The sequence below is a fragment of the Lathyrus oleraceus genome, chromosome 4 (assembly GCF_024323335.1).
Source record: "Lathyrus oleraceus cultivar Zhongwan6 chromosome 4, CAAS_Psat_ZW6_1.0, whole genome shotgun sequence".
Taxonomy (NCBI): domain Eukaryota; kingdom Viridiplantae; phylum Streptophyta; class Magnoliopsida; order Fabales; family Fabaceae; genus Lathyrus; species Lathyrus oleraceus.
In genome coordinates, this window is record NC_066582.1 from 346045319 (window position 1) to 346060472 (window position 15154).

At 40.9% G+C, this 15154-nt stretch overlaps 1 protein-coding gene across 1 annotated transcript; it reads left to right on the plus strand.

Moving 5' to 3' along the window:
- The first annotated feature begins 8877 nt into the window (after positions 1 to 8877).
- LOC127137367 (uncharacterized) lies at positions 8878 to 9858 on the plus strand. Its single transcript, XM_051063836.1, has one exon. It carries the CDS (start codon positions 8878 to 8880, stop codon positions 9856 to 9858), a length of 981 nt encoding a protein of 326 aa, XP_050919793.1.
- The last annotated feature ends 5296 nt before the right edge of the window (positions 9859 to 15154 follow it).

Below are 15154 nucleotides of genomic sequence, written 5' to 3' on the forward strand. Positions count from 1 at the left end.
AGGATAGTAACCATAAGTCCATGAATTAGGAGAAACAATTTTTTCTTTATTAATGCCTTCTTAACAATGATAATAAAGAAAGGTTCAAATGGACAAAGAACAAGATGACATAAACACAAATAATTGTTGGTGTAAGCCCTAAAGGCCAATACTTTTGGTACTTGTATCGAACTATTTATTAATAATAAAAGGATTTTTCTTTATTATGTTTGTCTAATAAAGTCCCTATAATAGATAGTCCGTTTAATGTATCAAGTGTGACTTAATCATGAGATCACATTAAACATAAGGACATTATTCTTAAAGTATCCATAGTCGAGCTTTATTATGAAGTGGGATAACATTAAAGCATTAAGACTATTATGTATATAGACTGATGATCACATCTCATGGATCATGGATAAGTAGTTATCAAGTCTTAAACATAGGTATGATATTAAGAGTAATATTTATACTGAATTGACCCGCTATGAGAATACTATATAGAATATTTTGCAAAGTGTCATAAGTTATTCTCATGGTGATAATGGTGTATACCACCCTTCGACCTGAAACCACTATGCACCCTAGATGTAGAGTCGAGTGCCTTATTGCTGATCAAACATTGTCCGTAACTGGATGACCATAAAGACAGTTGATGGGTACTCCACGAAGCATGCTAAGGGACATGAGTGACCTAGATGGACTTTGCCCATCCTGCATAACAGGATAAATTTCTATGGGCCCAATATTGAATTGGACAAGGATGACACGGTTTATGCCTTGTGTTCAATATAGACATAAGGGCAAAAGAGTAATTGTACATATAAGTATTATCACAAAAGGATTTGTCATATCACATAACATTTTTGTGTCTTGGATAGCAGTGATATGTTGCTACATACCGCTCACTGTTTATTATGTTAAATACGTGATTTGATATAATTGTCAATGCCGCGAAAACCTACAGGGTCACACACAAAAGGACGGATTGATGAGAGATAGAGTAACTAAGGAATACCAGAATGTACGGTGCACTTAAGTGAATTGTAGAACATCGTAAGGTACGATGTACTTAAGTAGAATACGAAATATGGTAAGGTACCACGCGCTTAAGTGATTTTGGCATATTATAAGATATGGGCCACATACACTTGAGTGGCCTTTTTTTAGCTTGCAGCCCATACAAATGGTTCTATAAATAGAACCCTTGTGTAGAAGCATTTACGAGTTGCAATTTCGTTTTTCTCTCTCTCTCACTCAAAGCCTTCATTCGCAGCAGCTAGCACTGAGATTGAAGGAATTCGTTCGTGTGGACTGAGTAGAGGCGTTGTCATCGTTCAACATTCGTGATCACTCCGTAGATCTGCATCAAAGGTTACAATCGCCACAAGAGGTAACGATTCTATCACTGATCATGCCCATTCATAAGGATCACTAAAGGAGAAAATTTAAATTCCGCTAGGTTTTGGATCGCTCTTCTCCTTCAGTGGTATCAGAGCCACTTACAAAATGATGCATCTGATAGCTGTTTATTTTCTGTATTAATACGATTAAAAGACAAAATGAATCAAAGAATAAACGAGTAATTAAATTTGGCATCATGTGTGTACGATTTGGATGATTGATGTTGACTATGCTTCGGAATCCGACATTAGTATGGTGAAGCAGCGATACATCGATCGTCCATAGGTTATGCAATTGAGATCGATCAAGTTATATATATGATATAAGTAATCCTGATGCAAAATATGGTATATATGATATATTGTTTCTGTTTCGTTCATTCAAACACTTAATGGTTGTTTTCCTTTGAGCGATCAATGGTTGTTTGCTTCTTGATCCGACATTAGTATGGTGAAGCAATGACTTGTTGATCAATCATACTGAATTAACAATCGAGGTGTGTTTGGCGGTCTGAAATTGGTGCATTATGGTGAATGACGGCACAAGGGTTGTGTTGTCAAAGAGTTATGTGATTAGGGTTGTGACTGCGCAAGAGTTGTGCTTTAAAGTATCAAGTGTTAATGCGAAAAACAACGTCGATTTCAAATGAATTGTTCATTAAAAATTACGGCCAGGGGAGTTGCCCCTTCAACCATGCAAGGGGGCGTTGCCCCCTTGACCCCCGTCCACTGATCGGTCAGCGGAACCCCCATCCCGCTGACTGGGCAGCGGACCCCCGGCTAACTCTGCCTAGTGTGATCGGTCGCTGAAATTTAATTTGGTTTTAATTAATTAAAAGAATTAAAATTAATAATAATAATGTGTTTATTATTATTATCTTGTGGTGATCGATTATGGCCTTAGTTTTCCTTTATTTTGTTTTGGGTTTTTAAAATATGACCTGCGTGTCGTGCCTCTCTTTTAATCTCATAATGTAACTTCTTTTCTCATCTCACTCCCTCGTATGTAAAACGAGTTTCTTTTATGTAATGTAATGTTATGAAGAAAGAGAAGAATTCAATAACAAAGGAGGACAACCTTGAAGATCTTGCTTGGAGAAGCTTAGATCATTATTAGGTTAGCTTAGGTTCTCTCATTGGCTTGGGAGAATAATTGCACTAGGGGCCATAACTGTTTCATTATGTATGTTGATGCATGTGAATGTATGTTGATGCATGTGAGAGACGATTTATATGATAAATAAGCCGGTGAGATCAAAATAATTGCAAATTCCCTCAAAATTAAATATTAAGTTAATGCTTTCCAAGTTTTAGCACTCATCAAGACTAGTATCGAATAATGTAGGTTTCGCCTATGCGAGGTGCATGTTATATATTAGTAAGGTGCGATGGGATAATTTTAATATCCAATTGCTAAAACAATGGGTCAAACTTAACTAAACAAATTATAATATGATTATATATGTTTAGAAGCAAGAGTTGGAAATGATTCATGTGATGGATTGGAATAAGGAGTTATTCACCCAACTAAAATATTTGAGAGTTGTATTATATACAATTGGAAGGAGTTCCTACCTAAATAACCTAGTTTTGTGTAATCCGCCTACGCGGATTTAAAACAAAGTGAAATGTGGATCTCGACCCACTAGAAAATCTTCCAACAGGATTTTCCGAATCAAATGGCGAGGGTCATTTGTTTTGAGTAAAATAGTGGGAGCATATTTAATTAAAGGCCTAATTAAATATGTTATTGATACTTATATTTTCATTATTTTCATGTAGATTACCATGACAACAAACACCTCTAACAACATTTTGTGGTCAATCCTTGACAAGGAAAAATTGTCTGGGACAAATTTTCTGGATTGGCACCGAAATATGAGGATTATCCTCAAACATGATAGAAAGTTGTATGTCTTGGAGAAACCTGTTCCTGAAGAGGAACCTTCTAGTTCTGCACCTAAGGCAGAAAGAGATGCTTATAAGAAGCATGTCGATGATGCCAATGAAACTGCTTGTCTCATGCTAGCTACCATGAACTCAGAGTTGCAAAAGCAACATGAGAACATGGCAGTGTTCGATATGATCGAACACCTGAAGATGCTCTATCAAGAGCAAGCAAGGCATGAAAGGTTTGAAGTTTCAAAAGCCCTTTTTCAAGGCAAGTTAGTTAAGGGAGCCCCTGTAGGTCCCCATGTGCTCAAGATGATTTGGTATGTGGAAAACCTTGAGAGGTTGGGTTTTCCCCTCGGAAAGGAACTTGCCACTTATTTGATCTTGCAATCGTTGCCAGATAGATTCAGTCAATTTATCCTAAATTTCAATATGAATGATATGGACAAATCTATTCCTGAACTGCTAGCCATGTTAAGAACTACTGAGCAGAATCTGAAGTCAAAAGGGAAGTCCATTCTGATGATCGGAAATGGAAAGAGACAGAACAAAAGACCCACCAAGCAAGGTGATAAAGGGAAAGGCAAGGAAGTTGCCAAACCCAAACCCACTATTGCTGCTTTGAAGCCTAGTGGAGGCATGGCAAAGGAAGGAACCTGCTTCCATTGCGGTAAGACCGGACACTAGAAGAGAATCTGCCCAAAGTACCTGGAAGATAAGAAGAATGGAGTAGAGACTTCAACTTCAGGTATTTTTGTTATTGAAATTAATTTATCTACTTCTGCATCATGGGTATTAGATACTGGATGCGGTTCTAACATTTGTACCAATGTGTAGGGGCTAAAAAGGAGTAGAGATTTGGCAAAAGGTGAAGTTGACCTACGAGTTGGCAATGGAGCAAAGGTTGCTGCTTTAGCCGTAGGAACTTATGTATTGACTTTACCTAGTGGTTTAATAATTCAGTTAGAGAACTGTTATTATGTACCTGCAATTAGCAGGAATATTATTTCCGTTTCTTGTTTGGACAAGTTTGGTTTTTCATTTATAATAAAGAACAATTGTTGCTCAATTTATTTGAATGATATATTCTATGCTACTGCACAAATGAACAATGGACTATATGTCCTTGATCTTGAAATTCCTTTTCATAACATCAATACTAAAAGGATGAAACCTGATGAGTTAAATCCAACTTACCTTTGGCATTGTCGATTAGGCCACATAAATGAGAAACGCATTTCCAAACTCCATAAAGATGGACTCTTGGACTCTTTTGATTATGAATCATATGAGACATGTAGGTCTTGTTTAATTGGAAATATGACAAAGTCTCCATTCACAGGAAAAGGTGAAAAAGCTAATGATCTTTTGGCCCTCATACATACTGATGTATGTGGACCACTGAACATACCAGCTAGAGGAGGTTTTCAGTACTTCATCACATTTACTGATGATTTCAGTAGATATAGTTATGTGTATTTAATGAAACACAAATCAAAGTCCTTTGAAAAGTTCAAGGATTTCAAGAATGAAGTATAAAACCAACTAGGTAAGAATATTAAAACTCTTCGATCAGATCGAGGTAGTGAATATTTAAGCCTAGAGTTTGATGACCATCTGAAAGAGTGTGGGATCCTATCCCAACTTACTCCTCCTGGAACACCCCAATGGAACGGTGTATCTGAGAGAAGAAATCGAACCCTGTTAGACATGGTCCGATCCATGATGAGTCACGCCGATCTTCCAAACTCATTTTGGGGGCATGCATTATTGACAGCAGCTTACACACTTAACCGTGTTCCATCCAAAAAGGTTGAGAAGACACCATATGAGATATGGAGTGGTAACAAACCACATATGTCTTACATGAAGATTTGGGGTTGTGAAGTTTATGTGAAACGACAAATTTCAACTAAGCTTGAGCCCAAATCTGACAAATGCTTATTTGTGGGGTATCCTAAAGAAACAAGAGGGTATTACTTCTACAATCCTTTTGAGGGCAAAGTGTTTGTCGCTTGAACTGGAGTTTTCCTAGAAAAGGATTTTATTTCCAAAGGAATCAGTGGGAGGAAAGTAGAGCTTGAAGAAATTCAAGAACCACAAAGCATTGATACACCTATGGAGGAATTAGAGCAGGAAACACAAGTAGTTGTGGAAGAGCAACCTGCTCAAGTAGAATAAGACCAGCGTAGGTCAAGCAGGATACGTCACCTACCTGAGAGATATGGATATCTCATAACTGATCAAGGTGATGTATTACTCATGGATCAAGATGAGCCTGTGACCTACCAAGAGGCCATAATTGGTCCCGAGTCTGAGAAGTGGCTAGAAGCCATGAAATCTGAAATGGATTCCATGTACACAAACCAAGTTTGGACCTTGGTAGAGCCTCATGTAGGAGTTAACCCTATAGGATGCAAGTGGGTCTTCAAAAAGAAGACTGACATGGATGGTAAGGTACATACCTATAAGGAAAGATTGGTTTCAAAAGGATATAAACAAATTCATGGGGTTGACTATGATGAAACCTTTTCACCAGTTGCAATGCTTAAATCTGTTCGGATTTTACTTGCTATCGCTGCATATCATGATTGTGAAATATGGCAGATGGATGTCAAAACTGCTTACCTTAATGGGAATCTTCTTGAGGATGTCTACAAGACACAACCTGAAGGATTTGACATACCAGAAGAAGCCCAAAAGATATGCAAGTTACAAAGATCAACCTATGGATTGAAGCAAGCTTCCAGAAGCTGAAATCTTCGTTTTGATGAAACAGTAAAACAATATGGATTCATCAAGAACGAAGATGAGCCTTGTGTCTACAAGAAGGTTAGTGGGAGCATGATCGTTTTCCTGGTATTGTATGTAGATGACATATTACTCATTGGAAACGATGTCCCTACCCTGCAACAAGTAAAGTCTTGGTTGGGGAAATACTTTTCTATGAAGGACCTAGGTGAAGCAGCCTATATATTAGGAATCAGAATCTATAGAGATAGATCACAAAAACTGTTTGGCCTAAGTCAGAGTACGTACATAGACAAAGTGGTGAGACGCTTTAATATGCATGATTCCAAGAAAGGATTCATACCTGTGCAGCATGGCATGTGTCTATCAAAAACACAATCCCCTTCAACTAAGGAAGAAATGGATCGCATGAATAATATTCCATATGCATCTGCAATATGATCTATCATGTATGCCACGTTATGTACTCGACCATATGTCTTGTATGCTTTAAGTGCAACAAGTAGGTATCAATCTGATCCTGGTGATGCTCTTTGGGTAGCTGTCAAGAATATCCTTAAGTATTTGAGAAGGACTAAGGACTCATTCTTGATATATGGAGGTCAGGAAGAGCTGGCTGTAATTGGATACACTGATGCTAGCTTCCAGACAGATAAAGATGACTTTAGATCGCAATCTGGTTATGTGTTTTGCTTAAACGGTGGCGCTGTGAGCTGGAAAAGTTCAAAGCAAGATAGAGTTGTTGATTCTACAACTGAGGTCGAGTATATTGCTGCCTTAAGTGCAGCAAATGAAGCTGTTTGGATCAAAAAGTTCATTAGTGAACTTGGCATAGATCCTAGCATTGTGGATCCCATTAGTCTCTATTGTGATAACAATGGTGCTATCGCAGAAGCTAAGGAACCTAGATCACACCAACGATCCAAACACATACTTAGGCGTTATCACCTCATTCGAGAGATAATAGATAGAGGAGATGTGAAAATATGCAGAGTACATACACTTGACAATATTGCTGACCCACTGACAAAGCCTCTTGCGCAGCAAAAGCATGATGGCCATACTAGATTTATCGGCATTAGGGGTATGCTTGTGTTACCACGAAATATTCCTAAGGCAGGTTGGAAGCGTAAGTAATGAAAGAGTCCTGTGAACGTGGGGATCATACCCTACCAAAAGGTAAAAGGATGTTGAAAGCAAGCAAGAAAGGAAAACAAACCAAAGGACGAAGCCGACAGGGAAAGCTAGCTCCGTCGACAGGCCATTCTGTCGACCGACGCAAGGTTTGGGACTTAAAGAATTATAGTCAAATATGCAGAAGGCAGCTTCGCCCTAACATCTGGGCGGGAGAAATTTGAAATTTAAATAGAATAGCAGTTTCAAAAGGAATAAGAGCGTCATAACGTGGAGCAGTTAGCAAGGCATGGGCGCAGCGGTTATGTAGATCGTGGGTCATAACATCTGTTAGTTTCTAGGAGTTAGATTATGAGTATTGTCCTCTAGTTTAGTATAAATAGGAATATCCCACAAGGGGCTTAGGGGTGTTCACTTTGTACTACGAAATCACTTGTAAGAAAACTTCTCATTCCCAGCGCGAGGAAGCAAGAGTTTCTCTAAGAGTGCTATGTACGTGAATCACCACATTTATTTCAATGCGACTTCCCTATTTTTCAATTATTCCCGTTGAACATTTTATCTTAATTTCTTTTGCTTTTGAGTTATCATTTTACATTGTCATTTATGCTGTCGACACTGACTCTATCACGATCATAGAGTTCACCAAAAGTGTGTTTGTAGTATACATCTTTTGAATGTTATAGCGTTGTCGGTCACGAGTCACCTATAGGCGATAACATTGTCTAAAACCGTTCGTGTGGAAAAACCCTACGCTTGTCCGACACTTTGTTGGAAGTCGTTCCTCACAAAGTCATTTCGTCGAAGTTTGGACAAGTTTCACTTGCCCTAGCACATGTCTTAGGATCAACTGGTCGATCCTGCAAGTAACCCTTCATTTTAAGCCTAGGGAAGACCAACGGTTGTTTACCAATTTCCACAGTAAACAAAATGGCACGCCCAGTGGGACTGTGCTAGAGCAGTTGCGAAATTGCATGAAACTTAGAAGTGGCAAGCTATATAGTAAGCCACGAAGTAGTGTGAAAATGTCAGAAACTAACACTGATGAAGTTCCACGAGGAACTTTACCCAATACGGAAACAGTAGTCTCAGAGGTTGCCATTTTGCCACCGATGACGAGTGCGGCCCTAACCATGTCGTCTACGGGTGCGGTTGGAACATCAATTCCTCAGCCTCCATCGGGGGGTTCAGGATCAACGATAACGACGTTCAGACCTTATGTGCCTCGCTTTGGCACCACATATCCGTTTTATGGAATGCCGTATTCCTTAATGCCAGGATATCAGTCGACATCAAGTGCAGCACTGTTTTCAGAAACAAACCCTCCCTTGCAAGGATCAGCGCAAGGGGCAACATAAGGAACACTACTCAGAACAGAACCATGCCGCTGTCGAACACTTCAGTAGCGGTGTTGAGACAGTAGATGGACGATAGTAACCATGAGTTGGTTAACATGTTGACCAACTAGATGGGCAAAGTCTTCAATCCACTAATACAAGAATCTGCTGAAACGAATAGGCAGGTGGCAAACCAATTGACACGCTTGTGCAATTTTCTAGGGGCACCGGCCCGACAGATAACGCCAATGATTAGACCGACCGTTCCTGTGCAGATAGAGATATGGGCAGTGGAGGAAGAGACAGTCCACGAAGAATAAATCATTAGACCACTTCAACATCAGGGCGTCGAATCAGGAATCGCTGGACGTAACCAGATGGTAATGGTTAACCGACACCAGGATGCCGACCATATTATCGATCAACATCGACAAGAAGATCTGGCAGTGGAAAATAATTTGACAACTATTGTCGAAAGGATTATGGCTAGAAATGGCATGAGTGCTACATTACAAAGGCCATTATATGTGTCCCGGTTAGCTGAATTCATTCTCCAAGCTAAGGCGCCTAGGGGGATGAAAGTGCCAAAGTACACAAAATTTGGGGGAGAATCTGGTGAATCGACAATAGAGCATGTCGCCAGATACCTAACAGAGTCAGGGGATTTAGCTCATAACGAATGTTTAAGAGTAAAAAACTTCCCCTCCTTTCTAACCACGGCTGCCTTCACATGGTTTACGTCGTTGGCCCCTAGTTCAATCGACTCATGGGGCAAATTAGAAAAGAAGTTCCATGAACAGTTTTACGAAGGACATTCCAAAATCAGTTTGGCAGAGTTGTCCAGTATTAAGAGAAGGTTTGTTGAAAGTATAGATGATTATTTGAATCGTTTTAGGTCCTTAAAAGCTAGGTGCTTTACGCAAGTGCCAGAACATGAACTAGTTCAAATGGCCGCGGGGGGTTTAGATTATTCCATTAGGAAGAAGATAGATCCAACATTTGTGAAAAGTATGTCACAACTAGCCGACAGAGTCCGACATCTCGAACGACTAAGGCTAGAAAAATTTAGGCACAATAAGTCTAAAAAGGAAAAGGTAGCGTTTGTCGAATACGACGCGACAGACCCAATACGTGAGGTCGATTATGCTTCATCGACCGAATTAGAAATCAACGTGACTGAATTAAAGCCAGGGTCCGCCTATGAGTGCCGCTCATTGTTGCCTGCGCAAGGCAAGAATCCTATCGAAAATAGCTCAAAATTCCCTTCGAAAACTTATACTTTCAACGTGTCGAAGTGTGAGGAAATTTTTGACTTATTAGTCAAAGATGGGGCAGATGGTGGTACCGCCTGGTACTAAAATGCCACAGTTGGAACAAAGACAGAAAAGAGGGTTTTGTAAATATCATAGCTATCTTGGACATAACACCTCTAATTGTTACCTTTTCAGGGATTTGGTTCAGAAAGCGATCCAAGAAGGCAGGCTGAAATTTGCTGGCCGTAGAATGAAGATCGACACTGATCCTCTTCACCAGGAGGAAGCCCTGTTCGTAGAACCAGTCGAGATCAACATGGTCGAGATCAGCGAATATGATGAGGCCAACATGCTGGAGCAAATTGGGGAAAGCCCAGATGTCGATATAGCTGAAGTTTACCCAAGGGCTGATGAGGACTTGGTGGATTTTCTGTATCGCTGCAAGAACAAGGGTTCACAGGTGTGCCTGTGCCCTAGGTGTGGAGCTGTCACTGACAAAATAGCAGCAGAGAATTTCCAGAGGCTGCAACTGGGTAAAAGCAAAAGGAATGTGCCAACTCGGGGTTACCGGAATGAAAGAGGCTCAAAAAAGGCTGTGGGAAATAACTCAACAAGGCCCAGAAGCTTCGTTCCGTCGGCCAGTACTCCTCGAGGTACTTGGATCAAACCTCAGGGAAGACAAGACACTCTACAAGGGGTTGCTGCTGATGCTAGAGGAGGTCTAGCAGTTAACTACAGGCGTGAATTCAAGTCTGAAAAGAGGACTCATATCTCTGAAAACTATTTGGGAAAGAATCCCATGACAAGGACTTAGTGGAGGCGTTTTTAGAGATTAAAACAAGCAGAAAGAGACGCTGCAAGAGGCAGGACCAGTGAGGCAAATGATGGGAAGAAAATGGTTGTGAAAGTCGACACAGCGACGAAGGAACGGATAAGAGAGTACGTTCGTCGACCAGCGGAAAAATGTTCTGATGAAGTGACTGATGATTTCAATTCAGAATCTGAAGCAAGCCTCGACATCCTAGTCAACATGGTGTCAATCCTACCACAAGAATACAAATGTGTGACTGAAGTCGAAGGGTCAGTGGACAATGATGATGCTGAAGAAATGGCTCTGCACCAACCAAGATGCTATTTTTTGTTGAGTGAGGGTTCTGCTGAAAGCCAAGAGGCAGTGTTCGAAAGACCAACGATGAGCATGAAAAACCATTTGAAACCGCTACTGATCAGGGCAAAAGTGGAAGACGTGACTGTCAACAAAATTTTGGTCGATTGTGGGGCCACGGTCAATATCATGCCACACCATATTCTGAGGAAGATTGGCAAATATGACACTAACATCAGGTCTAACAACGTGGTCTTGTCATACTTTGGAGGAAAAATGAAAAGCACCATGGGAGTGATTATGGTGAAGGTCACAGTAGGTTCAGTTACCAGACCGACACTATTCATGGTGATAGACGCCAGGCCAAGTTACAATGTGCTACTTGGCAGAGAGTGGCTACACGGCGTCGGAGCTATACCATCTTCAGCACACCAAAGGCTGGTGATTTGGAGAGAAGATGGAGTGGCCGAAAATATCGAGGCCGACCAAGGATATTTTATGGCCGATGTGAATAATGTCGGCAAGAAAGAGTTTGAAAGAAAGTTGGCCAACATATCGCCTTGCTTCCTAACAGAGGATGTATATGCTAATCTAAGTGAAGCTTTCGTCTCACTGACTCTACATGAAACTCATGGTTTCATTTGGGATGTGGAACGTTTAGATGATCCACCATACACAGGTATCCGGCCGACAGGCTGGAGAGACGTCAATGATGATGTCTGAGTTAGAAGCTCTAAGAAAGATTTCGGCATATGTTGTCGAGAACAAAATAAAGTCGGCTTTAGCGGCTGAAGAAAACATGGTTGTTGAAGCCTATGCGCTGAATAAAGGAGGGCATATGGCTATTGGGCCAAAAACCCCAGACAAACCAACTTTGGCCAAAGGGGACTTCGACATGCAGCGTCTGGATTGCATTTACGACAGTGAACCTTTAGGGTTCGAGAAATACCCAAAGGCACCAGAGAGAATCCGACCAAAAGACCCTTTGGAAGAAGTCGACCTTGGCGAGAATGGCGAAAAAAGGCCAACATATATAAGCACCAACATTGACAACAAACTAAAGTCTGAGATAATATCCATACTCAAAGAATTTAGAGACTATTTTGCTTGGGATTATAATGAAATGCCTGGTTTGAGTAGAGATTTGGTCGAGTTAAAGCTGCCCATAAAAGCTGGAAGAAAGCCAGTGAAGCAAACGCCCAGACGTTTCGCCCCAGAGATCATGGCAAAGATAAAAACAGAAGTAGAAAGACTCCTGAAAAGCAAGTTTATTCAAACTGCAAGGTATGTCGAATGGTTGGCCAATATTGTGCCAGTCATAAAGAAAAATGGGTCTTTGAGAGTATGCATCGATTTTAGAGATTTAAATGCTGCCACCCCAAAAGATGAATATGCCATGCCCGTGGCTGAGATGCTGGTCGACTCGGCCGCTGGTTTTGAATATTTAAGCATGTTAGACGGTTATGCTGGATATAACCAAATTTTTATTGCAGAAGAAGACGTGTCGAAGACGGCGTTTCGATGTCCAGGAGCCTTAGGGACATATCAATGGGTGGTCATGCCATTCGGTCTGAAAAATGCCGGAGCAACGTACCAGAGGGTAATGAACTCAATGTTCCACGACTTCATTGAAGATTTCATGCAAGTCTACATTGACGACATTGTGTTAAAATCCAATGGTCAACATGCTCACGTCGACCACCTCCAAAAAGCCTTCTTGAGGATGAGGAAATGTGGATTAAAAATGAATCCATTAAAATGCGCTTTCTGTGTGCAGGCAGGCGACTTCCTTGGTTTCGTGGTGCATAAAAAAGGTATTGAAGTAAACCAAAGCAAAACAAAAGCCATTATGGACGTCAAGCCTCCGTCGACCAAGAAGGAACTGTAATCTTTTTTGGGAAAAATAAATTTTCTTAGAAGATTCATATCAAATCTAAGTGGCAAAATGAAAGCGTTCTCCCCACTACTTCGACTGAAGAACGAAGAGTTCAAATGGCAGGATGCACATCAAGAGGCTTTCGACAAAATCAAAGAGTACTTGACTAAGCCTCCAGTATTGGCCCCTCATGTTAGGCATAGGCCAATGAGATTGTATATTGCAGCCTCAGAATCGACTATAGGAAGTATGTTAGTCCAAGAGGATGAAAATGGCGTCGAAAGACCTGTGTATTACCTTAGTCGAATGCTTAATGATCCTGAAACTAGGTATAGTGACATAGAAAAACTATGTCTATGCCTGTATTTCTCTTGTACGAAATTAAAGCAATATATTAAGCTTGTTGATGTTTACGTATCTTCTCACTTTGATATTATTAAACATATGCTATCTAAACCAATCTTGCATAGTCGAATTAGAAAATGGGCTTTAGCATTAACAGAATTTTCCCTGACATACGTACCACTGAAAGCAATGAAAGGGCAAGTAGTAGCAGACTTTCTGGTCGACCATTCAATGGACGAATGGCGCAGAATTACGTAGATTTAGCACCATGGAGGCTATACTTCGATGGATCAAGACATAAGTATGGAGCTGGGATAGGAGGAGTCATAATTTCTCCAAATGGAATTCCAGCAGAGTTCAAATACAAAATCGAAGGGATATGCACCAATAATGAAGCAGAATACGAGTCATTGATCACCGGACTTTAACTACTACTGGAATTGGGGGCAAGGAATGTCGAAATTATGGGAGATTCGGAGTTAATGATTAAACAAGCATCGAAAGAGTATAGGTGTGTTAAAGAGAATCTGATCATGTACTTCGTAGTCACCATCAGATTACTCAAAAGGTTTGAGCAAGTTAATCTCCAACACATACCACGTCAAGAAAATCAAAGAGCAAACGACTTGGCGCAGAAGGCTTCAGGGTATAAAACGTCGAAAGACCTGGACGAAGAAATACAAGTAAGAGAGAAAGTACGAGCGACAGTGTTGTCACCGTTTGATCTGGCGATCGTAAAGTTGGGGGCAGTAGATAAAAATCATTTTGAAATTCTGGCTGTCGACGCCAAGGGGGAAGTGATTGGCGTAAACCGTTAGTCGATTACTTACGTAATCCCGTGGGGTCGGCAGATCGAAAGGTAAAGTATAGGGCCCTTAGCTACGTCTTGGTAAATGAGGAATTATTCAAAAAGACAGTCGAAGGAGTGTTATTAAAATTCCTGGGAGAAAGTGAGGCGTACGTGGCTGTGTCGAGCACACACAGTGGGGCGTGTGGGGCACATCAAGCAGGTTTGAAGATGAAGTGGCTCTTGATGCGTTCAGGAGTTTATTGGCCTTCAATGCTGAAAGATTGCATTGAATTTGCCAAAGGTTGTCAAGAATGCCAATTGCATGGGGGCATACAGCATGTGCCTGCAAGCGAGCTACACACAATCGTGAAACCATGGCCATTCCGAGGATGGGCGTTGGACATTATAGGAGAAATAAAGCCAGCCTCGTCGAAGCAACAAAAGTATGTGTTAGTCGGTATCGATTATTTCACAAAATGGGTCGAAGCCATAGCGTTACCAAATGTAAACCAAGAAACTGTGATAGACTTTGTCCAGAGTTACATCATTTGCAGATTTGGCATCCCAGAAACCATTACAACCGACCAGGGGTCGGTTTTCACTGGTCGAAAAGTGCAAGAATTTGAAAAAGGAATGAGAATTGAGTTACTGGCATCTACTCCCTATTACGCACAGGCAAATGGCCAAGTCGAAGCTGCCAATAAGGTAATCATTAGCCTAATAAAGAAACACATAGGAAAGAAGCCAAGGAATTGGCACAAGACGTTAGACCAAGCCTTGTGGGCATGTCGAACGTCACCAAAAGAAGCAACTAGAACAACCCCATTTAGACTGACTTATGGGCATGACGCAGTACTGCCAGTAGAAATTCAGGTTCAGGCAGTCAGGACCCAAAGGCAGAATGAAATACCATCCGAAGATTACTGGAGCATGATGACAGACGAATTAGTCGATGTAGACGAAGAAAGAATGCTAGCATTAGATTCTCTACAAAGACAGAAAGAGAAAGTCGCCCGAGCATATAATAAAAGGGTGAAAGGGAAGGTGTTTGCTGTCGACGATCTGGTTTGGAGGGTGATCCTGCCTATGGACAGAAATGATAGAGTTTTTGGTAAGTGGTCCCCAAATTGGGAAGGACCGTTTAAGGTTTTGCAGGCCTTTTCTAATAACGCCTACGAGGTAGAAGAGTTGGCACCAGACAGGCGGATTTTAAGAGTGAATGGAAAGTACTTGAAAAAATATAGGTCTCTCCTTCAAGAGGTCAGAATTTTGGCAGACTAAAATA